The following is a 21,739-nucleotide window of genomic DNA, read 5'->3' as shown; positions in this document are numbered from 1 at the left end:
TCAGTATTGGTATTTATGAAACAGACATTTTGTAATACAAACCTGAAAAGCTAACCGAGGCAGGTGTTAAATTTTATTATGCCTGAATTATGTTTCCCTGGAAGTAAGACCTGTGCAGTAGGTCTACCACAGGGGTGGGAACCTCCAGCCCAGGGCTAAACTTGGCCCACCAGAAGTCCCAATTTGGCTCATGAGGTAATTTTCTGTGGGATAACATTTGCTTGGTGCAACCTCATATTAAGTTCCCATAAATAAATTGGAATGATTTCTCAATAAATCTAATCTACCCCTAAATAAATCCAGATGAATGCTCAATGGATATATCATTTGGAAGCGACCTTAGTTTGTAAGCCTGATGACAGGGACATTCTCTAGCTCTCTCTTTTAAATTAATTAAAGCCAATTTGAGAGACAATAATTGTCTAAAAGTTGAGGTAAAAATATGATAAATAGAAAATATGTAAATGATAAGCAGGCTACCAGACCATGGTTTCTCCTGAATCTCCTCTGAGCCTGGTAATGTTGCTTGGGTATTGGGAGTGTGCATGGAGACAAATGCCTCATAACGTGTCTGATTACAGTGGTTGGAGAGTTAGGGAGCTAGCCATTGATGCTTGCAGTATGATGGGTAGGAGTGCTGGGAGCGCCCCTTCTTTTGCCTTGGCATCACATTGTTTAAAAGGCTGTGGAAGAGGGTAATGGGAGCATGTTACCCATATTCTTCTGGTCAGGATCAAACTTTTATATCCTACTTCCCAGATCTGTGCTTCATCCTTTTCTGAGCCAGGGCCACATTGACCCAGTTATAAATGTATGGTGTACATAGTTGGGGTGTTTTTGGGGGGGGGGGGCAGATACAGCTTGTGGACCATAGGTTCGCCACTCCTGGCCTATCCTATGGAGCAAACCCCACAGCTGCGGCTGCCACTGTGTATCCTGGATTCTCCCATTGGCTGCTTGTCAAAGAGTGCTTTGCTTCCTGTGTGGGACTTGAATACTTGTCCCAGGGAGGTCTCTTTGCAGGCATCCCATCCAGGAATCTCTGTGGATGCTGTTTTGTGCACCTTCTTCTATATCCTCTTTGTGGTTTGTTTGCAAAACAGTGGCCATGTGAGGAGTGTTAAGGGGATTTGAACCCATGTGTAGGAATGCCTGGGGACTGCCAGTTGTAGGGTCATTGAAGGCTGTGCACCAGGGTTGATAAAGTGGGGTACTGTGGCATCACACCATCTTGTGTGTTGAGATATTGGGGTGTGCGCTGGGGGCATGTCTCCACCACCCCTGTGAATGAATAGGCTATGTGTAGTGTCATTGGCACAGTCTCAAAGTATTATTATCCATTTGTCCTGTTTTTATGTGCTTGCTCTTTGAAGTACAGTGGTACCTCAGGTTACAGACACTTCAGGTTACAGATGCTTCAGGTTAGACTTCGCTAACCCAGAAATAGTACCTCGGGTTAAGAACTTAGCTTCAGGATGAGAACAGAAATCGTGAGGCAGCAGCAGGAGGCCCCATTAGCTAAAGTGGTACCTCAGGTTAAGAACAGTTTCAGGTTAAGAACAGACCTCCAGAACGAATTAAGTTCTTAACCCGAGGTACCACTGTATATTTACATGTTTTGTGGGTCTTATTGCTGGTTGTGTATATTATATAGGGACCACACTGCATATGGTACTGCAGTGTTAGTCAACATGGTACACACCAGATTATGTTGGACTCCCATTCCCACTAGCCCTGACCATCACAGCCAGTGGTCCGGGATGATGGAAACTGTAGTCTCAACAACATCTGAAGAGCACTATGTTGGCTACCCCTGTTGTATTGTGTATCCTTTGGCGTGGGGGGATCGCAAAACTATCATCTTCTATTCATCAAAGAGTTCAGTGGGACTTTTTCTGAGGTAAATGCATAGGATTACTGTCTCAGAGTCCGTGTTAAGTCTGAACTGGATAGAATGAATGAACTGATACATTCTGGTTCAGCAGTTTAGTGCTGGACTGGAGCCAACTTTCTGAAGCCTCTTTTTTTTTTTTTTTAAAGACATGGTGACTTAAACGTATCAGCAACAGACCCGCCTTGGGATGTTAGTTATCTAGATGTTGCCATTTGTTGATGTCAGTTTTGTGACTGAAAGCCTCCTCCAGATCCCTTTTCACAGAAGAAGGAAAACACTGAGGCGCGCGCCATGGTTACCTATGAGAAATATGTAACCCTTGGGCGAGTGAGTTATTTTATCTGCAGCAGTACATACAGATCCCATTTAAGCTCCATTATACAGTGGTACCTCGGGTTACATACGCTTCAGGTTACAGACTCTGCTAACCCAGAAATAGTGCTTCAGGTTAAGAACGAATTAAGTACTTAACCTGAGGTACCACTGTATATATTTTTCTCAAGTTAGGAGCGCTTAGTAAAGAAAACATAGTTCGCAAAAAGGCTGAGCGGCGCTATCTATCTATCTATCTATCTATCTATCTATCTATCTATCTATCTATCTATCTATCTATCCATCTATCCATCTATGTGGGTCTGCTGTTAAGACGCCACCTTCGCACCGTCGCTAGGCACCGCAGAACGTTCGGCGCCCGAAAGATGACCTCATCTCCTCCTCAGCTCCGCGTACCTGCAAACCCCGCCTCCCCGCCCACAGCCCAGACTCCCCCTTCCAAGGCGCCCTGAACAGAGAGGAACGCTCGGAGTCGGGTCGAGGAAGTCTCGTTTGTTTCTAGTCTCTCGCGTGGAGTGTGACGTCAGAGGACGTGCAGAACCAGGAAGCAGCTGCAGAGGGGACATGTGCGGGGGCTGCGTGAAGACCGAGTACCCGTCGCGGGTAAGGGGCGGGCGGAGGCAGGGGCGGGCAGCAAGCGCCCTCTCCTTAATGGCGCCTTTCTCCGCATGTTCACGAGAATGACCCGCCCCCAGCTTGCTCCAGATCAGCTTGGCACCCGCCACTCTATAGGCTGCCATGAAGCCACCGGGTGTCCCGTTTCTTCCTATATTGGCTTAATATAAGGCGGGCCTCGCCTCTGGGCCCGTCGGAAGTGCTGCTCCATTAGATCTGGGCAGCTACAGTTCGCTCTCGCACACGGGGGTTTAGCGGGGGCTTCCAGGTCAAAAGGTGTGACTTGCAGCCGACAGTCCTAACCTCTACTTCTTACAAAGTAAGGCCTGTTCCGCGGCCCCCTCCTCGGTGCTGCACTGTTCCCACCCAGTGTCTTCACCTTGGTAATGATTTGTTCACTTTTAATTGGGACATCCGATGCCCCAGGCAGCTGCGGAAAGTCAGATTCAGAGTAGGTGGGTGGAATTGCGTTGAGAACGACTAACCATATTCGTGCAGAATACTGAATGATGGTATTTTGGGTGGTGTCTGCACCCCAGTTTCCTGCAGGAAGGGTACAACCCTAGGTTAGCCTTTCCAGCCGTGTGCCATCACCCCAGCCACAGGGCCAGTGGTCATGGATGATGGAAATTGTAGTCCAAAATGTCTGGAGAGTGCCAGTTTGAGAGAGCCTGGTTTAGAACATTTGAAATCCCAGAAAAGTCTCACCGCTGAACTCTGTAAGTGTCTAGACTTGCGGTTTACAGGTGACAGAGTGGTTTTAGGTTAAGGTTACCAGATTTTTTTCAATGAATCCGGGGACACTTTTCAACTTCCTACTAAATAGATGGATTTTGTCAGGGGAGTGATTTGTAAATCCGGAGACTGTCCCCGGGAAACGGGGACGTCTGGTAACCTTATTTAGGTTATACTCTATGAATATATTTGCATATATTATGTTAGGATAATTGAGAATATGTGTGTAAAGTAATTCAGTATTACTAGCCCCATATGGTCTATGTGGATGCTGAACAGAAACAGACAGGCATTGGCACTGAAAGACGGTGGCTTGCCTGAGACCACTAAATGTTTGTGGTTAGCCTAAAACTAGAACTGGAGAGGCCCAGTCATGCTATTAACAACTTTTACATCCTCTGTTAGAGCAAAACTAGATTTTACACCTAGTATATGAATTGTGTCTGTTAAGTTTCCACCTTCATTGCTAATAGCTCTGTATGGAAATCTGTGTAGTCCTGAATAAAAAACAACAACCCATTGCTGAATTTTTTTTTAAAAAAAGCATTTTGTTCTAGTTGCAGAACTCCCATGTATTGCATAATTTGAAAATTAAATTTTATAAGAAGAGAGCATTGGTTTCACAATAATAATTTTGTTCTTCTGAATGCCTTAGGGTAATACCTGCTTGGAGAACGGGTCCTATTTGATGAACTACGTGGGTTGCATTGAATGTAAAAAAAAGGATTTCGTGTTGATAACAAACAAAGTAGCAGAAGATGATGATGGAGAGGAAATTATCACTTATGATCGTAAGGAGGCTGAACTTTTACCAACTGTACAGACGTGCTCAGGGCTTGAGGCTCATTCCCAGAAGCCTGTGTGTTGAAAGCTGAATATGTTCAGAAGAAGCACTTTTATGATGGTTACATTTTCAAATAGGTGGTAGTGATCCACTGTGACATGGTGCTCTCCAGGATACTTTTTGCAGCTGATGGAGGTAGTCATTTTCAGTTGTAAGCGTAACTACATGACCAGATTCTCTCGGAATTGTGGCTGCTGCTGAAAGAAAACCAATGTTCCCATTTCTTTCTATCTGGCTCTTGGGGAAATCTGTCTCTGCAGTGCCATTCTGGCTACCAGCCCTCCTCTTATTTATTTCCTATAGCTTCCAAGAATGGTTTCTATCCCCATCTCTTTCATCATGCTTGAAAGCTCCTTATTTATTTTATTTCTTTATTGAATTTATATACTGCCCTATACTCACATGTCTTAGGACGATTCACAGAATAAAAATCAAAATATAAAACCACAAAATACATAATAAAAATAAAAATAACAACAACCCAATAACTCCCCCCCTCCCTTCAGTGAAATTGCTTGGAAATGTAATGCATGCAACTTTTGGTGATGATTGACTGAATGAACCAGTATTTCTCTTGTGTTGCCTGGCTAGTGTCACTCTTTAGAAACCAAATCAGCCATCTTCAAGTCATGTAGAGATGTAAAATTTTCTAAATAAATTTGTCATAAAATTGTGATGGCAGTGAAAGATTTAAGTTGCGATTAGATTAATTACCTAAATGCGAAGGCTGTAAAAAGCAACCGTGTTCAGCAGCTGTGGCAGTGAAAAGAAACTTGTTCTTTTGGAACATCGTTCTAAGATTGGATGTATCTTCCTGGATTTTGCCACTTGGCTATTCAAACAATTTTAAATGAGCAACCAAGTGTCGAACTGCGCTGCTTCCCCCTCCAACTTCTCTGTACACCTCTGCTGTTCCTACTCCCCTTTTCTGTAGCTTCTGCTGCTACAATGGCTGTTTCTAGCTGGATGGGCATTGTTATAGTAGCTACATATGTGCAGCTTCTCTCCTGTCAGTTTGGACAGTGGTAGTGATAGAAAAAGCAAAGTGAACATAGTATGAGAAAGCATAAATAATGGATGTGCACCCTCACATGCTTATGTGTGTGGTGGGCCTAACAAATGTCTTCCTTCGGATTCCTGTCTAACTGGGTGAATATCTTTTTGAAACAAGGGATTGATTCAGAGCATGAGCATGATTGGGGCCTAAGTGGTCCTGCTATCCAGGCTAATGATCTTTTCTAAATCTATTGGTTTTCCTTTCAGATGTATGTAAGAACTGTCACCATGTGATAGCCAGGCACGAATATACTTTCAGTGTAGTGGACGATTACCAGGTAAAACGCTTATGACATTCATTAGTAACTTGTTTGCTTGTTTTTGTGTTAAGCTTCTGTGTCACTAAGATGCAAGAAGTATTGGGATCCAAGGTTGCAGTCCTGTGCGTACATATCTGGGAGTGTGCCTCATTGAACATGCCAGGATGTATTTTGAATACATAAGCACAGAATTGTGTTGTGTATAGTTGTAATATAAAATTTCCATCTCTTTTTTGGGGTGGGGATCTAAAGACCATGTGTGATTTGCCTGATATGCTTCTGGGTTGTAGTAGCTGCAGAATATGTTGCAGCTGCTACACTGCTTACAGTTATTCATTCTCTCTGTGTGGGTTTTAACAGTCTTTCATTTGGGAAATATGTCAGGGCACTATGAGGTCCATATCAAATGGCTGACTATCCAACAGATATTACCAAACTTCTTTGTCAGTTATGTTTTGCATGGGGGGTGGATGTTGCTTTGCTGATAGCCTCTGATATAAAGATAGCTCTTAATGTTTTACATCATGTTCAGTGGTGATAAGTGCTATTGCTGTCGCTGTCCACGTCCCCTCTTATAGCTGTATTTTTCCCTTTTTGTCTTTTGTTTGCTTATGTAAACAATGTGTTTTCAAAATGTGTGCCGATGGCAGATGGCATAATTGCTTACATTCTGCATGAAGTGCATAGCAGTATTTAGCATCTAATACAGACTGTTGCTATTTAGAATCTCTGCTTTCATTATATATATGCAGACATGCAAATTTCTATCCCTCAACCAGTTGAAAGAAAAGCAAGGGGGTAAAGTAGAAGGTTTTTTTTCCTGTGCTGGCCCAGGCCCACTTTGCACCCACTCACCCACACTGAAAGCCAGGCTTTAGAAGAGTTGGTCAACTTCTGAGCTGTAGGTTCCTGAGTGCAACTTCCCAGACTGAACACAATGTTGTATCTCTGTCTCCCTCTGCTGGGTGGATATTGGATCTTTGTTAACATTCTCTCAGATAATTCATTAGTCCTTATGACTCATGCACAATTGGTAGTGCTTATTAAATTTTCAACTGGATGGTTACACAACCCAGTACTACTCCTGGGTCGCTACCCGTACATGCTGCTCCCAGTGACAACCACCACAGTTTCCATTATAATAAAATCCTCTCACATAGGCATATTTCTCTCTTTTTCTTAAATGCAGTCACCAAAAGTAGATGATAAAAAGATATGATCGGAAGTGGTAAGGGTGGGCATAGTGGGGAGGATGCAGATTAAAGAGCACTGATTGTAAAGAGTCTTGGAAGATCTGGTGGGACCCATAAGGAGCTTCCATTGTGGCTCCTTGCTTTAAGTGAAAAGTCTTGTGTTCAGTTTCTGCAGTTATTCTCCATTGCCATGCCTATGTGCTCTCCATGGTTAAAAAACAAATAATAGAACTGTGGGTCAAGAACTCTTGAATTCTGCACTCTAGTTCTTGCAACAGTTAAGCAAATATGCATATACTTGCTTTTTTGCATACTTGGGTCTCTGGTATAATTCTGAGAAGGGACAGGGAAATATAGAAGCCTGCTTTTTTGTCTACTCTCTTCCCTATTCTGGCATTGCCTGCAAATTTTAGAGATTGTATTTGTGACCATAAGGAGAAGAAACTCAACAGGTTAAAGAAAAAGAGATCTGAGGTTTTTCGGATGCTAAAGACAACACCCTGTACATAATTTCATTTTCATAGTGTCGCGCTGGTTCTGAGCAGCTGGAATTGTACAGGCATGTCTTCACAATAAAAGAAGAAGTAGTATTGGCTCATGTAGAAGCAAGTTCTAACAAACATGGCTTCAATATGATGTGACATGGGCAAACTGCACATTAAAGTTACAGATAGGTAGCCGTGTTGGTCTGCCATAGTCAAAACAAAAAAATTCCTTCCAGTAGCACCTTAAAGACCAACTAAGTTAGTTCTTGGTATGAGCTTTCGTGTGCATGCACACTTCTTCAGATAACACACTTCTTGGTATCTGAAGAAGTATGCATGCACACGAAAGCTCATACCAAGAACTAACTTAGTTGGTCTTTAAGGTGCTACTGGAAGGAATTTTTTTGTTTTGCACATTAAAGGTCTTGGTTTGTAAAACAGTAGCATTCTTTGATGACCCGGAGACTTTCTATTGTAGTTTTCAACTAGGTAGATGCTAGATTAGCCTGGTGGGGCCTGGCCCGTGTTATGGGCAGCAAGTGTTTTCTCTCACTCTCCCAATGTATGTTTTGTCTCTTGTTCTAGGAATACACCATGCTGTGCATGCTCTGTGGCAGGGCAGAAGATTCTATCAGTGTCTTGCCAGACGATCCTCATCTGATGACTCCATTGTTCTGAGCCTCTTGTTTTTAGCCGATTGTATCATGTTAATTTTGTAACAGCAAGTTATGAAACATGGATTGGGGGGGATCCTGTTCAGTCCATGCAGAGTCAAGTGATATAACCCTCCTCCATGTTTTTAAGTTACAAGCTGCTTACCTCCTCTCCACTATAGGTACATACTGCTTCCTAAACTTGTAGGTGATAAAGAAGCCAATTTCCTCTGTGCTGGCTTTAGGGCCTAATTTTTAAGACCCATTGTCAGCTGGCTTTGGTAGGAGAAACAAAAATAATAATTCTGAGAGGGGTTGTTCTGCAGTTGGCTTCATGCAGAAATGATAACATCATCTGAGAGATAATAGAAATTAATCCTCAGCAGGAAGGAAAGTTGCTGGGCAAGGACTGCCCAGATTATTTCCTTTTCAGTGTCAGGAAAAGTCTTTATCAGTGTTACATATTTAGTGAATTGGCTCAAGTATGGGAGGTGTTGGGTTCCTTTGGCCTTTCTGATGTTGCTGTACTACAACTCCCATTATCTCTGGCCATTGGCCATGCTAGATGGGGCTGATGGGAGTTGTAGCTCAGCAACATCTGGCGGGCCAAAGGTTCCCCACACTTAACACTTGAAGGGTGTTAGTGTTTTAGTTTAACAATTACAGTTCTGTCCTAAGTCAGTACCAGCCTGTGGTTCTTGTCTAGTTCTACCGGGCTTTGGTTGGGTTGTGAAATTAGGTGGGGAGTGGGGAGGATCTGGTGTGAGGCTGAGCGAAATGTGAAGTTACCCTTCAGGAACAAAGCCAAGTGCTGTAACTTTTCAGCCACTGCTTCTGATAATTCTTGAGTATCAGCCTCTGGATCGCCCATTTTGGAAGTGTAATGTACTGGACAGTTGTTTTGTTCACTATGCGTTTTGACATCGAAGATACCAAAACCCAATTTTGCATGGTTGGTTCTGAGATCAAGGAGCAGGTTTTTGTCTATGTTTGAAAATTGTTGGAAGCCACTTTGAATTACGATAGTGGACTGAGCCTTTCAAAACTTTGCTGATTTTAACCACTGATTTCAAAGCAAGCAACTCTGGGGACAAAGGCTGCTAGTGCTTGATGAGATGGCTCTTTGGTGTGATCCAGCAAGACAGTTGTTGCATTTGGAATTAAAGCTTTCTTTAAACCCATGGTGTTGGAACTATTTCTTTCCTAAATGGCTAACCGGACCCACTAGAAAATCGCAAGGGTACACTGACAAGCTTCATGGCGAAAAGAAAGCATATTTTAGCCATCTTGTTGGACAGCATAGTAGGTGCAATACAGCTTATGCTTCTGTCCTATTGAAATAAATGAGGCAAATGAGTCTGGGCTGCACCCATTGCATGGGATTGAACCTTGTGCTATTAGGATTATCCCATCAGCACAAGCATTTTTTGCTTGCCAGATCAAACAATCCCCTCTCTTCTTTCCCTGTGTACTGTTCTGGTGGTTCTCCCAACCTCACAGTGCTGATTTTGGGGGAGGGAGGTGTAGAAGCCTTGTTGTGCTAGCAGGACTTCTTGTGCTGGCTCCTGCAAGCGCAACTTTTAAAAAAATCTGTCCCATTTTTAAAATAAAGTGTTACACTAGCCAGCACTTCCTTTAGCAGAATTGCACATTGCTCTCCTTGCTCTGAAGGAAACCCTCTGTTCTTCCCACTTAGTGTTTGTTTCTTGGACCTGTATTGATTTTAATTCCTGGAAGGCCTGACTAAATGGAGTCTGTAATGAGCTTCATAGATTTATTTATATTTTAGACTAAAAGGGGGGAGGGGTCTAACAGGACCTGACTCATTAGATGTCTGCGTTTCTTTCCTCTTGCACTTTAAGCACTTCAGGGGAAAGTCTTTGTATTGCAGCCAGTCAAAAATGTGGTAGCGGCTGGTCCCAGTCTCCTCATTCCTGCTGAAGGACTTGCCATGAAATACGGTGCTGTAAATACAGTAAACAGGCCTTGATATTCTGAGTGCATGAAGAAAACTACAGCAGCCACCTCATTCAATTAACAGTGCAAGGGATGCATTGGAAATAACGACCCTGCAAATAACGGGCTGTGTTGATGTGCAAAACGCCCATCCTTCCTTTGTGGTCCACAGCATGCTTTTATTATTGCTTTTTATGGTTCTACAATACCTGAAGAGCGTAGACTCTCCCAGGGTCATACAGGTGGACAGCGGCAGGACATGGCGAGCGTTGAATCTCCCTCTTCATCCATCTGGCAATGTGACTCCCATTAAGAGCAGGCCTTGCTTTGAATGGAAGTCACGTCGCATTGTACAGCTGACCCAGTTTGCAAGAGCTGGCCTTGTTCCATACAGCATATTAAGATACCTGCAGAAAGCTGTATCGTGACGGGGGGGGGGGGATCTCTACTTTGTTCTATCGTTCCTTCTGCTCTCTCTAGTCAAAACTTTGCTAATGTGTCTCTTCGTGAGGGTGAAAGGACAGCCGCTGGAGCTGCATTAGGCTCCCCATGATCTTTAAGAGAAGTTTACTGAATAAGCGGGGCATGCATATAGAGACTGGGAATGTAGTTTGTGATGTGGCAAGCCCAGGTGCAGGGAAGGAGGGCTTATCATTTAAAATGATCATAATGAATCTCGGCAATTAAATCTCCTGTGTATCTCTGGCATACATCAGACTAGCCTCCCTTAAGCAAAAGGCATTTTGTCAAGACATACTCAGGTTTACCATTTCCTAACTCAGACGTCTCCTTTTGCACCTGCTTTCGTGCCCTCTCATTCACCTTGACAGTTTTGGAAGTCATTTGGCACCCCACAATTCTGCTTTACCTTTGTGGCCAGCTCTCCCTGGCTGGTTGGACAGAGTGCCAGCGACGGGGAGTGCTGCAGTCTGCCACTGTCAGATGAAAGCGGGTGGTGGAGGAGGAGGAATGATAAACAGAACTGCAGACATTTCATCCGCCTGCAGAATTCATGAGACCAGGTCAGCTTTTCTGCAGTGGGTGCCAGGTGCATGCCCCTCAAACCTAAATCCCAGATTGGGGCATTTTGCATTTTATTTGCCCTAGGTTAAACAAAGAGTAAACTATGATATAAATTCTTTTATGAGATGGAAGAGGCTTCTGGATGTTTCCTGAGATGTGCATAAGAGTATGTTAAAGAGTAGAGCAGGTTCCAATGAGTTGGATGTGAGCAGGAAAAGCATATAAAGGAAAATAGCGACATAAATGGCTCACCTGAGTTCAGCTGGCAAGACAAAAGCAGAAGCAGGAGCTTTGGTACCGCTGAAAGCGATATAATCAGAAGTGGTAGATTCCATAAAATTAGAATCTTAATTGCCTGATTTTTCTCTGGATTACGAAGAGCTTCTTCCACTTGCATTGAGTATCAGAACATAAGAAGAGCTTTCTGGATCGAGTCCAGCCTTCTGATCTCACAGTGCCAACCAGATGCTTATGGAAAGCCCGTAAGCAGGAGCTGAGCACCAGAGTACTCTCCTCTCCTGCGGTTTCCAGCAACTGGTATTATGATTTACTTTGCTTAGTAGCAAAGCCCAATTTATTTGCGCTGCACTAGCAATATGTGTTAACAAAGCTGGGCATTTTAATACTTCCTGCATGGAGCTGGGGCAGCATGTAAATTTTCTAACTAAGTATAGTCCCAATATCTTAAGACAAAGGGGCCTGATAGAATACTGCAAGTCATATTTGTTAAGTCTATACTTTCACGGGGGGAATGAATTGTAGCAGGGAATGCTTTTACCTAGCAGAGTTTAGGGTCATTTTTCAAGCCTCATTGAATGGTTGGCGCCTTTGGGGAATGTGGAAGGACAGAAATATTAAGCTAATAAATGGCCCCCAGTGATTCGGCCTGGTCTTGTACACATACTGCTTTGTTTAATGCCACGATTTATGGGAAATGGGAATAAAAAGGACATTGAAGGCCAGAAATGGGAAACAGACGAGGTTTTTGGCTTTTTCAGCCTAGGAAGCAAAAGCAACCATTTTAAAGGTGTGTGATAAGAAAACAAGGGGGGATTCGTCAACTCATTTATTGGACTCATGAAACAAGGAGTGCCCAGCAAACAAGGGCCAGGGGATCAGCACCTTTACACCTTTCGGGCCCCCTCCGTTGAGCTTTAGGAGGGCACCGTCACTCAGTAAAAGTCTGATGTTGGCTCTGTCAGGAGCTAGGAGGAAGCACCTGATACACTCAGAAAGAAGGTGGAGTAGGGGCATGGGTTTTTTCTACAGGTGGGCAGGGAGGAGACACCCATGATCACAGCGCAGTGAACGTCAAGCCATTCTTATGACCCGCCTTGCTCCATCAAGACACTTAGAATAATCCAGTGGTGGCTGGTGCCCATTGGGGCCAGTAAGTGGGGCTAGGTCCAATGACAGACAGAGCCCACTAACTCTAGTTTAGCCTTCTTCCTTCTGAGTTCTACAAGAGCAAAACGGAGAAGAGGAGGAAGCTGACAGGCTGTGCCACGTCCCAGGGCATTTGTAAGAAATAAGGTGAGGGCAGGCAGAGGTTACCCTAATGGACCAGTCTCCACTGGAATAATCTTGGGGATGCTTGTTCTCATCTTATTTGGCAAGCTTCAGGAGGCGCTGGATGTCGGGCTCGATGTTGGTGGTGAGGAATCGGGGGCTGTAGCGCTTGAAAGGCTCGCCTTCGGGCCCCACCAGGAACTTCTCAAAGTTCCAGGAGATGTCATGGCGGTGCACTGGGCTCCAAATGATGAACTTGGGTTCCATCATAAAACAGGAAGGGTTGTCATCTGGGTAAGGAAGTTTGTCCTTCAAGTAGGCAAAGACGGAGTGGGTGTTCTTGCCGTTCACCTCGCATTTCTGGCAAAGGGTAAAGTTGGGTTCGAATCCGGACCCAGGCCGCACATACTTCAGGCTGTTGAGGATCTCTTCATTCGTGCAGTTTTCCTGATGGAGAGAAGTGGGAAGCACAATGAGCATTGGGACATCCTGTACAGGTCAAGCTCAGTCTATCCAGCAGAGCACCTTGGATGCAATCTTGCTTTGGTTCCTGCTATGCTCAAATGCATGGCTGGTTTGACTTATGTGAAAGTGTCTTCCTTGTAGGGGCTGAAGCTCATACAAGAGGATATTGCATAACATTCTGGGCCTGGCTCCCTAGAACAGATGTGAGAAACAAGGATTCTCATTGCTTTCAAGGCAAGAGTTTCATATATGTGTTTATAAGCAATAATTGGTTTCGAATCATCTTCATTTTGACCAGTGGGATGATTTTCCTGTTCCTTTAGCATATTGCAGTATCCCCCTCCCACAGACGCTGCTAGACTCTAGAAGTCTTTCTGGAATTGTAGAATACTGACTCTAAAATTGGCTGGATTTTGTCAAGTGCTACGTGCAGGGAACCTTTGTTTTTTTATTTTTAAAAGTCTTATGAACACATCTTTTGTTTTCAGACCTTCTTATATGGATCCTATCTGGGGTGGTGAGGAGTGTGGGTTGCATGTGGGAGAGAGGAGTGGGTTGCCCGTCTGCAGCATGAGGCTATCAGATGATTGGCCAAGAGTGACTGTGGCTCTCGGGGAAAAAATAACTTGTTATCTCTATTCTAGGGTGTTAGGTTTCCACAACTGGAAATAAGTGTGGTGCATTTGTGGTTCAGTGCCAGGAATATTTTCTCCTTGGGTAGGCTGGCCAATGGCATTTGTTTTATATTCAGATCCTTTGTGTTCAGTGTTTGGCACTGAGGAAGGAGCTGCCTGCTGGAGACAGCACAGAGACCGTTTGAGAGTGTGGATTGGCAATGACCTTAGGTCTTTCTGAGTTCTGTCATTCTAATCAGGGCTACCTATTTTAGGTTTGTCTGCTGCTTTGCAATTTATAGAGCAATCCTGTGCCTGTTTACTCAGCAAGAACTCCTTGTTCAGGGGAATTTACACTCAAGTAGCAGCAGCCTTGGCCAGACAAACAGTCCTGTTGCAAATTGCTCCCATGTCTGCAAACATCCTTACAAAATCCTCATAGCTGGCTCCTAGACTGATGAGAGCTACTTCTACCATCTCTTCTGCTGCCTGCAGTGAAAGGGACAAAGTCATGTGTTTAGTGTGCTAGCACAAAGCCCATGCATTATTGCTAGCAAAGCAAAGTTTATCCCAGAACAAACAAGTGGCGATGAGTAATTTCCTTCCTGGGCACCTGGCATGATGGGCAACAGAAATCTTCATATGGATTAAGGGCAAGCTCAGGAACTGATGCAAGTAGTGTCAGGATCACAAATAGTGACTGAATTAAAACTCCTGCCTGATCCCTAGTGAAAAAATAGATGCCAAAATGAAGCAGCTCAAAAAAACTGAAAAGCTAAAGTAAAAATAAAAATCAATGTATCTAAGTTGATAGCAGAAGAAAGTATAAGTCAGTATTTGGATGGTATACACCTTCTTGAATCAAGCATCTCTCCCCCCCTTTTTTTTAAGAAATTGGCCTCTAATATTTGTAATGCAGAAAGATTGGAAATCTAAATATAACATAAGCAATTGTATGAGCTTTTGTTACTTTTTATTAGTTTTTATGATTGCATTTTTTGTAATAGTAAGTTTAAACTGTTTTTAACACCACCCTGAGACTGTAGGGTGGGTGGAGGGTCATAAATGAAATAATAATAGAATTGTAAAAACAATGTAACTGGCATAGCTAGTAATGGCTTTCTCTGGAATCAAGGAGTGATCCAAAGTTTCCTCTGGCAGAGCTACACTTCCCCAAACCCTTAACAAACTACAGTTCCCAGGATTTTTTGGGAGAAGCCATGTGCTTTAAATGTGTACACAGACATTCTCTTATAAATTTCTACATTTTTGCTCCAAATAGAGCCTTTGTGATGCCTTTAAAAGTGGCAATATTATAGGGTCGTAAATATGCTAAATTACATCTTAACAGAAGAGCCAGAATAAGTGTCAATTTATAGCAATTGAATTGTTTCTGAACAATGTATTTGAATTTTATTCACCTGGCACTTTGCTTCTCTCTTCTCCTGAGAATCCTGCAGGATTGAACAGTTATTCAGAAGTCACAGTCCAGGAGTCTTTCAGATAAGTAAAATTATCCCTCCTACACGATACACATGCAGCTTGACCCTCCTGCGTGGGAGCCAAGCCCCATTAAGTTAAAAGGGGCTGCAATCCCTCACTTCTCAAACAAGTGTACGTAGGATCCACAAAGGAATGATGATAGGGTATTGAAGAGAATGGGCTTACTTGACGGGGGAGCTGTAGCTCAGCGGAAGAGCATCTGTTTTGCATGCAAAAGGTCCCAGGTTCAATCCCCGGCAGCTCCAGGTAGGGCTGGGAAACACCTGTCTAAAGATTTGGACTGCTGCCGTGCCACCAGTCAGTGTCAACAATACTGAGCCAAATGGTCTGACTTTGTTAAGAGATGGAGCCATCTTTTGCCAATAAAGGCTGGCCAAAGAGAGAATGAACCAGGTCACTTACCTGGTATCCAAACTGGTTGCAAGGGAAACCCAGCACAACCAACCGTCGAGGGTATTTGCTCTGCAGCTGGTTCATCTGGGTGTAATCCCTCACCGTTGTGCCTCAGAGGGAGGCCACATTTTCTATCAAGACCACCCTCCCTCTGAAGTTGTTGAAATCCACCTTCTCCCCTTGGAGGTCGGTGGCGTTGAGATCGTAGAAAGATTTGGCTATGGGAGTCATGGCTGCAAGGACCACGGGCAGCAACAACAGGACAGCAGTGAGCTCCTTGCAGATACAGTGACTTGCTTAAAATGCTCCTCTGTGGGTTCATGCGATTGGCTGCACCCGGGTCCTGCTGGGATGGGCGGAAAGTGGAGCCATTGCCTGTTATCGATCCAGCTCTTTACTGATTCGGAACAAAAGGCGCAGGTCAGGCCACGGTGTGTTCCATTGCAAGCATGTAGCTGAGGAAGGATATCCAAGCCACGGTGATACTTAGGCCAGCTCTCAATAATTCATGTTGCTTAAGACAAAGGAGCTTGACTCGGAGAATGCCAGTGTGATCCTCAGGAGTAAGTCCCACTGTGCCCAGTAGAACTTACTCCCTCGGAAATGTGCTTAGCATTGCAGCCTGGGCTGGGATGGCAAGAATTGAAAATGCAGTGGTTAGTTGCTTTTGTAGTAGCACTTCGGGATCATTAACAGAGGTCAGGAAATAGTTAGGCTGGGCAAAACTATATAGGCTTGGTACTGCATAAGTTCATCCTGCAAATTTCTCTGTGGAGCCCAGTGAAGGCACATTTGCAGTACGATATCAGAGCCAGAATTGGTGTGAAAAATTGGTGTGTTGTAAGAATTTGCTGCTGTTTTGAACCATTTATAGCAGGGCCTGAGAGTTGTTTCCTGTTGAATCTGCAACAAAGTGTTGCTGCGTGGAGTGCTTCTCTTCTGGGTTCCAGACGCTCCATCTCTCCCACAGTTTTCCATCCCCACCCCCAACAGCCTATGAGCATTTCATGTCCACTGAGGTGTAGTGTGTGTGTTTTGAGTAGTGTCTGCATTAAGAGCAGTGCTTTGTCTCCCCCCTCCCACCCCTTAGCCTCCGAATGGCGGCTGAGAAGGATGCAACTGGCACGCACTGGCACCAGGAGCGGGGCTGGGCCTGCAGTGTGCCCAAGCCATGGCGTCTCTCCTGGGAGTGAAAAGGCAGCATGGGGCTGGCATCCGCCTGTCACTTCCCCCTCAGCTGCCCTCCAGCAGGAGGGCGACTGTGACTGCAGGGCATCAAAGCTGCCTGTTTTCACAGGCAGTGGTGGGCTGGCGCATGCACACTGAATCCTACTCAGCAGCCCTCCAAGTGGAGGGCATTGGGAGGGACACAGTTCTGGCAGCTTGCCCCACCCCCCTGGGCGGCCTAGCTGCAGGGCACGCCCACCTACCCCAGGGGCTTGCTACGCTGCTGACTCTATGATAGTTACCTCTGCAAAGCAATTTTTTGAACAAAATGTGGGGTGGTAGCCCCTAGTATGCAGGGAATTTTGTTGTTGTTTTGTCGTGTCCGACGCTTCATGACCCCATGGACCAGAGCACGCCAGGCACTTCTGACAAGTCTCCCTTCAGTAGAAGTACGGACTTGGCAAAGAACTCTTAACTTCTGGCTCCGCCTAAACTCAAATCCCGCCCCCGTTTACTATCCCTAGTACTTCAAGACTCCCATAAAAGTGCCTGGCTTAAAACTGTCTATCAAAAACTTCACTCTTGTGGCCTATCCCCACAACACCTACTCACTATGAGCCCTACTAAAGCAAACAGTCTAATTGGTCAATGTCTAAAAGATATCGAGCATCAGAACAACCTGGCCACTATAAGGAAATTCTGCCCTTGGTATGTTCATTTTCCACCTCTCCATTTTGATTCCCTGGCTCCATATCTGCACAAACTTATTATCCCAAAATACAGACGTGCTTTTACACCTGCAAGACTGGATGTTTTGCCATCTGCAGTACTTGAGGGTTGAATCCAAAAGATCCCGCCTGAGAAACGTCTTTGCACCTGTGGAGATGGTAGCACCGAAACAGCGGCACACGTCCTCCTGTCTTGTACTCTCTACAAAGACCTGAGGAACGAGATCATCACCCTACTCGTACTAACCATCCCAGGGCGCTCCACCACTGCCACAATGTCCTTTCTTCTATCAGATCAAAATGAGCAGATAACAGCAAAGGTTGCTAAGTTCATTGCAGGGGCAATCAGAATAAGGGCCACTAACGGCTGAGTCAGGACTTTAAATTGTGCTCTTATATCAAACTTCCTTTTCTGCATATACTGTAATGTTTTACTGTTGCTATGGCCATTGGCTAATGCGAATAAAGTTTTATCTTATCTTCCAGGCACTCCTGTCTTCTACTGCCTCCTGTAGAGGATTTTAGGTATACTAGAAAACAAACTGGGATGTGGGTGGCGCTGTGGGTTAAACCACAGAGCCTAGGACTTGCCGATCAGAAGGTTGGTGGTTCAAATCCCTGCGACGGGGTGAGCTCCCGTTGCTTGGTCCCTGCTCCTGTCAACCTAGCAGTTCGAAAGCACGTCAAAGTGCAAGTAGATAAATAGGTACCACTCCGGCGGGAAGGTAAACGGCGTTTCCGTGCGCTGCTCTGCTTCGCTAGAAGCGGCTTAGTCATGCTGGCCACATGACCTGGAAGCTGTACGCTGGCTCCCTTGGCCAGTAAAGTGAGATGAGCACCGCAATCCCAGTCAGTCACGACTGGACCTAATGGTCAGGGATCCCTTCACCTTAGAAAACAAACTAGGGCTGAGCAATATCTCATTTTCAACATTCTGATATATCAGCAGCTAAAGACGGTGATATTCTGAAATATCCCAAGGTCTGAAATTGGAGATTAGACATGGGGATGAGGGAAAGAACATTTGTGGAGATCCGGAGGGTAGGGTGGATGCAGATCAGGCATGGGGATGAGGGGAAGAACAGCTGCAGAGATCGGGTGGGGGGAGGAGAGGAAGCAGAGTCATCTCATCCACTGCATGGGTTGAGTGGGGGTGGGGTGGGGATGGGGGCATCAAGCTGCCAATGTGGCTGCTGCTGCTGCTTTCCTGCTGACTGTTCCGCCTCAGTGCCAGGGGAAGGTACTGCCTTGAAGCGAGGGCAATCAGCTACCCTGTTTTCCCTCAGCATGAGGGAAGGCAGCTCAAATCAGCAGCAATATCATGCTGGAAGCAATATGTTGCTGTGAATTGGCAGGTCAAAATCGTTATCCTTGTGTGATTTCAAAACCAATGTAACTGATATGTAAGAAAGACTGTACAACCTGAAAAAAGAGACAAGGCATGTACTTTTGTAAACCAAGAAAATCTTTAATAAAAATATTTTTTTTAATTAAAAAAAAATCAATTTTGGCCAATATGTTGAAAAATCTCTCAGCGCTAAAACAGACCATAAAATTTGTGCTATTACCATGCAAAAATGACAAAAAAAAGATAGTTGGGGGGGAGGCAAGGCATGGGGCCATGGACCCCCTGGGTGCATTTTGCAGACCCCCAGAGGTCCCTGGAGCTCTATTTGGGAACTACTTGTTTAAAGAAAGAAAAATCAACCAATCTTTTGGGAATAATAAGCTGCGTCCAAACATAAGTATTATAAGACTTTGGGAGCACCATGCAGAGTGTCTGAAGCAGGAATTGGCATCCCTCTTGGAAGCCATGTGCCATGTCTTCTTTTTCTTTCTGAACCACCTCTCTGAGGTGTACTATTGAGATAGTCCATTTGATACAGTCTGCTGAAGATGTCTATGTGTCTATGAAAGGGCCCCAGATAACAGTCACATTTGTCAGCCTTCCTGCAGCTGATGATACAGTTAATCACCACTCTCTCCCTATTCAAACGCTAATGATGATGAAGAACCTGCGTTTTACAGATAGAACAAATACTAGGGGAGGAAGCAGCAGATTCTTTCTGAGCCTTTATGGCAAAAAGGAGCCATTGAGGTTGACAGCAAATTGGTCTCCCGCAAGGCAACAGACTGGCAACTGGGCTAGTGAATTGACCCAACTCGGTAAGGACTACTAGCCTTTTCCTTGATGCTTATAATTACCACTCAGGATAACCATCTATCAAAAGTAAGAACTCTGCATTTGAAAGGGTGTGCAAACTGCCCCTTTGGACATACTGAGAGCACACACAGGTGTATGTAGCAGTGTATGGTACATCATTCGGCTAAGCATAAAGGATAAAAAAAAAGTCAAGTAACTAGCTTTGCTAAATTGTTTTGCGAACAAAGAACATTTCCTCACATATATTCCTTATGCAATTTGTATTGCTACAGGATTGAATAGATGAGCTGGGCTGGGGGAGGTTTCCAATTCTTTGATTGTAAAGAGAGGCTAATTGGGTGCTTCAGACCTGGCAGAGAAGATACCGCTTAGCAGATCCCCATAGTTAGTGAATTGCAGGCCAATGACTCTTAATGGCTGTCTGCATTAATGGTTGGCAGAGATCAAAATGGGTTGCTCTTTTCCTTTCCTTTTCCAGCTTTCTCTATGTAAAAGGACCCCTGACCCTTAAGTGTCAGGGGTGTCACTGTTGCTTACCTGGATGGGGAGGGAACAAGACATTTGGGGCCACGCAGTTGCACCGCTGGGAACATCAGGTTGGCTGGTGGTCAACCCATAGCTCTGGCCTCACCATTGTCCCACCCATCCAGTCCCATCTAGGTAAGCAGCAACAACATCGGTGTCAGAAGGGGCAGTTTCACCCACCACAAACACAGCTGGGGTACAGTGAACTTCAGTATTTGTTGGAGTGGTTTAACACTGTATCTCCACCTATGCTCGACATGTATATTTTCAATTAAGAACAAGTATTATGACAAAACAATGGCATGCCTCCAGTGCCCTCATCCCAAAATGAGACCCGGCCCAGTTAAGAACAACTCCCCTGAAATGTCTCATGGTTCAATGAAGTAGGGGTGGCATTACAGTATTTATCATGTCTTGTGTCAACCTAGAATAGATGCAAACCTTTCTCATAATAGTTTTTTTATTGACTGCTGAGGTCTGTTCTGAGAATTATAGCAGTGTTTTGAAAGGAAAAAAGAAAAATTACTTCCACTGCTGCAATGCACGTCCCCTTTCCAAAAACAGCTTGATAATGAAAACCTCTAATGAGAATCCTGCTTCTCCTGCCACGAGGAGGAGCAGGCTGAATTATTAACAGCTGGATCAGATTCCCTGTAAGCTCAAGTAGAGGAAGCTGGGGCATGTAACCAAAGTACAGAGATCAGATAATTTTCTGTAGCAGAGGAGGGAAGGGATACAGGGCCACTCCACCAGCACAGTTCAGACACCAGCAACTCTTGGCTCCTTCCAGTAAAGTGTATCTATCCTAGCTGGCCCTTAGAAGAATGGGTACTTGAGCTTGCTTATTTCCTTTTCCCTCCTGATCAGTTTTCATTTTGTGTCGTGTCTTTTAGAGGGTAAGCCCGAGGACAGGGATTGTCTTGTTTTTATGGATCTGCAAGATGCGCTCTGGGAGCTTATTACTATTTTGCTGATGAGCAGAACAATAATAAAAAAGAATATAGGATGGAGGACTTACCTTAATGCAAGTTACCTCAGTGCCTCAGCAAAGCAGTCTAAGAACATGAAAAGCACAAAGAGCTCCAAACAGCTACATCAACCATGTGAAATCTGTCTATACTACAAACTACGAAACCAGATTCACACCCCTGCTGCCTGAATTGAGTGCATCAAATAGGGCAGACAGCAATACAGGCTTAGGGCGAGCTCAACGTTCTTGTGTACACCAGCTAAAACATAGCCTAAGAGCCTTGCTGGGTGAGGCCAAAGGCCCATCCTGTTCTCACACTATAGGAAGCACATACACAGGTCCTGAGTGTGATGGGACTCTTCCCATTTGTGATTCCCTGCAGCTGGCATTCAGAGGCACACTGCCTCCACCAGAGGAGGTAGAACATGTTCTGAACATCCATTGTCCAACAGCAGATGTAGCTACTGTAGGAAAACCTACAACATGATTTCACTCTATTGAAAGACTATGGGGTGTGGAGGAAACTCTGGATGACGACTTGTTTGCTCTTCCTTCCTCTAAATTTGTACTGTTGCAGGATTTAAAGATAGAGGGAGATAGGGTTTAACAACATGCCACTATCCTGCAGCATCTGTTTGAAAACATCTAAGCTGT

At 44.6% G+C, this 21,739-nt stretch overlaps 2 protein-coding genes across 2 annotated transcripts; one reads left to right on the top strand and one right to left on the bottom strand.

The window, feature by feature from the left end:
- The first annotated feature begins 2,698 nt into the window (after window positions 1-2,698).
- CHURC1 (churchill domain containing 1) lies at window positions 2,699-9,249 on the top strand. The gene is made up of 4 exons (XM_081903044.1): window positions 2,699-2,830; window positions 4,233-4,368; window positions 5,685-5,755; window positions 8,001-9,249. Exons 1-4 carry the CDS (start codon window positions 2,792-2,794, stop codon window positions 8,091-8,093), a joined length of 339 nt encoding a protein of 112 aa, XP_081759170.1. The 5' UTR covers window positions 2,699-2,791; the 3' UTR covers window positions 8,094-9,249.
- On the bottom strand, window positions 8,156-15,815 carry GPX2 (glutathione peroxidase 2). Its single transcript, XM_081903059.1, has 2 exons — window positions 15,541-15,815; window positions 8,156-13,003 (listed from the first exon to the last, which is right to left on the bottom strand). Exons 1-2 carry the CDS (start codon window positions 15,760-15,762, stop codon window positions 12,653-12,655), a joined length of 573 nt encoding a protein of 190 aa, XP_081759185.1. The 5' UTR covers window positions 15,763-15,815; the 3' UTR covers window positions 8,156-12,652.
- Between the last annotated feature and the right edge of the window lie 5,924 nt (window positions 15,816-21,739).

This window comes from Podarcis melisellensis (assembly GCF_964234715.1).
Source record: "Podarcis melisellensis genome assembly, chromosome: 1".
In the NCBI taxonomy this organism is placed as follows: Eukaryota; Metazoa; Chordata; class Lepidosauria; order Squamata; family Lacertidae; genus Podarcis; species Podarcis melisellensis.
Note: the sequence above shows the minus strand (reverse complement) of the source record. Positions and strands in the feature narration are given on the sequence as shown.

Coding starts and splice junctions, on each gene's coding strand:
- CHURC1 (XM_081903044.1), top strand. CDS start 2,792: ATGTGCGGGGGCTGCGTGAAGACCGAGTACCCGTCGCGG. Junction 4,369..5,684: donor GGAAATTATCACTTATGATC/GTAAGGAGGCTG, acceptor TTTTCCTTTCAG/ATGTATGTAAGAACTGTCAC. Junction 5,756..8,000: donor GTGTAGTGGACGATTACCAG/GTAAAACGCTTA, acceptor CTCTTGTTCTAG/GAATACACCATGCTGTGCAT.